The sequence below is a fragment of the Cyprinodon variegatus genome, unplaced genomic scaffold (genome assembly GCF_000732505.1).
Source record: "Cyprinodon variegatus isolate N-32 unplaced genomic scaffold, C_variegatus-1.0 Scaffold902, whole genome shotgun sequence".
NCBI classification, from domain to species: Eukaryota; Metazoa; Chordata; class Actinopteri; order Cyprinodontiformes; family Cyprinodontidae; genus Cyprinodon; species Cyprinodon variegatus.
This window is the reverse complement of record NW_015151355.1, coordinates 106,765-109,505: the sequence shown is the minus strand read 5'-3', so window position 1 is coordinate 109,505 and position 2,741 is coordinate 106,765. Positions and strand designations below refer to the sequence as shown.

Here is a 2,741-nt window from a genome sequence, read left to right as displayed (position 1 = left end):
TAGGGGCTTTAAAAAAAAAAAATGACTGTCTTTTTTTGCGCTTTATTAGGCAGAGTCGCCTATATTTTGTGGATGTACAGCTACATTTCTCATGTAAGTTTGCGTAGTTTTAACACAAACATTTATTTTTCATATTGCACCAGTACAGTTAATGAGCAACCTGTACTTGTGTGCTTGTTTGTTCTGTCTAAAATGTTTATTTTGGAATAAAGAGTATAAAATATAAAAAATATTTTTTGTCTGATTCATCGATTAATCGAAAAAATAATCGGCCTATTCATCGATTTTTAAAATAATCGTTAGTTGCAGCCCTAAACTATATGTATTTTTAGAATATATGTCTTAATCAGGGTAATTTGGTGGGTGGGGCAGCGCCCTCTATTGACCAGCCGCCACTGCGCAGTTGGAAGAGAGCTGCTCCTTCGTCTCATAAGCAATGGATGGAAGATGTAATGTTCCATCTGAAGCTTGAACATCTGAAACACACAGTTAACGACTCAATTCAACAATACAATACCATCTGGCAGCCATTTCTTTGGGATTTTGAGACAGACGTCTCCTGAGTATATAGCCCTCACACCAGCCCTCCCCGCCTCCATCCCTCCCTCTCCCCTCCTCCCTTCTTACTAATATGTGATGTCAGCAGCTGTTACCATTTTGTTTTTGTCTGTTTAATTGTTGTTCTTACATGTTTAAAATGAATAAAAAGGATTTTAATGATAATAATGAACAAGCATTGAGGGCTTTTGTTTGCAGCAACTGACAAACCACATCCGGGATGCATTGCCAGCCTTTCGTAACCATCTTCACAGCCAACTTCTGGCCTTGAATAAAGAAGCTGAAGAATACAAAAAGTTCAGTCCAGACGATGCAACACGCAGGACCAAGACGCTACTACAGTCAGTCGCTCTCTGTTTGCGCTAACTTTTGATTTCTGTGTGTTTGTGGGTGAATAAAGCTGTACCTTCCTGCTGTGTAGGTTAGTTCAGCGCCTGGCTGTTGACTTTGAGAAGCTAATTGAAGGCTCTGGTGACAAAGTAGACATGGTGAATCTCTCGGGAGGAGCTCGGATCAATAAAATCTTTCACGAGCGTTTCCCCAGTGAGCTGGTCATGGTATGTTTGTTTTAGCTGAAAGGCATGGATTAACAATAATACAGCTGTTGTGTTATTTTATGACCTTCAGTAGCTGTAATGTTGACTTATAACGCTTCTCCTGTCATGTCTTTATTGGCTCTTGTACCAAGATTGAGTCTGATGAGACAAAGCTCCGCCAGGAGATCAACTATGCCATCCGAAACATACACGGAGTCAGGTGAAGCACAGAGTTTAAAGCATTAACCTTCAGCCTCCTTTTTCTTCTTTTATTTTTTGTTATTATTGCTAAATATAATTTGTTTTTTCTCCACAGGACAGGCTTATTTACGCCTGATATGGCGTTTGAAGCCATTGTAAAGAAACAGATATCAAATCTTAAAGCGCCGTGTATCAAATTCATTGACATGGTCAATCAGGAACTGATTACGACGGTGTACCAGTGCATTGGAAAGGTATGGAAATCCAGTACTAAGCAAAGGTATTCATGCCCATTTAGTTCTTCCTCCTTTGACTCCCAAAAAAATCAAAGAACGGTGTTGGAAACGTGTGCTGTCCCTTTCACTCTGATGCACCTAAATGCATTTGTTAGGCAAAGCTTTTAAAGTAGAGTTGAATAAAAGGGTTTCATACAGATATAAACTCTCAGCTGTTCTCCTAAACTGATCTTCCAAACAGGTAGAGTAAAGTAGGAAAAGAGGCTTGTTGTAACTCTGAAGGAGCTGTGGAGATTCACAACTAAGGAGGAAGAATTTGTTGACAAGACAAAAATAAGTAGAGTCATCCACAAATCTGACCTTTTTACAGAGGTGGGTAGAGTACCAAAACTGATCTTAAAAGTAGAACTAGTTCGTCAGATAAAGTAAAGGTTAAAAAAAGTAAAACAAACAGCTGGACTTTGTTTTCCAGTTTGAAGACGTTTCTCATTCCGTTCAGGAAGCTTTCTCAATTCAAAATGTCTGGAGTAATGTTTGAGTTCCAGGCTTATAAAGTGACCCAAACAAAAAACTTGTTATGGATTAGAAAACATGCAAATTTACCAGAAAAAACAGGTCCAACCCTTAGGAATGGGGAGTCTTCGTTGGCCTGGCTAACCAGGCAAGATGTTTTGCTCCCCTGCATGGCGATGAGGGTCGAGACGATAGCGGGAAGGTAACTCCAGATAATTACTCGAGAAAGAGTAAAAAAGTAACTAAAATACTGAGTAACTGATCATAACATCTGATTTAATGTTTTAAAAATTATGTCAATTTACAAACATAATCAGTGGCAGCCATTCAAAATGGCCGTTCAAAGTCAAACATCAGCCCACTTCCCTGCCGCTCCCAGCAAAATCCCCTCCAACTCCCAGCCACTACAGTGACCCCGTCCTGCATATGTTTTTACTCTGACTCCAACCTTTCAATGAATTACAGAGTCTGACCTTGAGATGACGCTTCGCTTTAGATATTAATGTCCACAAATCATGACAGAAGAATAATTTAGTACAAAGATTGATGTTTAACAAGGAATTATATTATTATTAAAAAAAATTGAAATTTCTATCAAACAGGCTGTCCATTTTGCCACCCTGTACGTTCGATAAAATTTTCAATTCAGTTTATTTCTACAGCTCCAATTCACATCATGTCATCTCAGGTCACTTTC

The 2,741-nt window shown here is 38.9% G+C and overlaps 1 protein-coding gene across 1 annotated transcript in view; it reads left to right on the top strand.

Moving 5' to 3' along the window:
- Positions 1-2,741, top strand: part of dnm3 (dynamin 3) — a 47,984-nt gene that overhangs the window by 20,152 nt on the left and 25,091 nt on the right. Inside the window, exons 7-10 of the mRNA XM_015398001.1 lie at positions 757-899; positions 980-1,115; positions 1,247-1,314; positions 1,411-1,549. Of these exons, the coding sequence (XP_015253487.1) occupies positions 757-899; positions 980-1,115; positions 1,247-1,314; positions 1,411-1,549 (486 nt within the window). The remainder of the gene's footprint in view (positions 1-756; positions 900-979; positions 1,116-1,246; positions 1,315-1,410; positions 1,550-2,741) is intronic.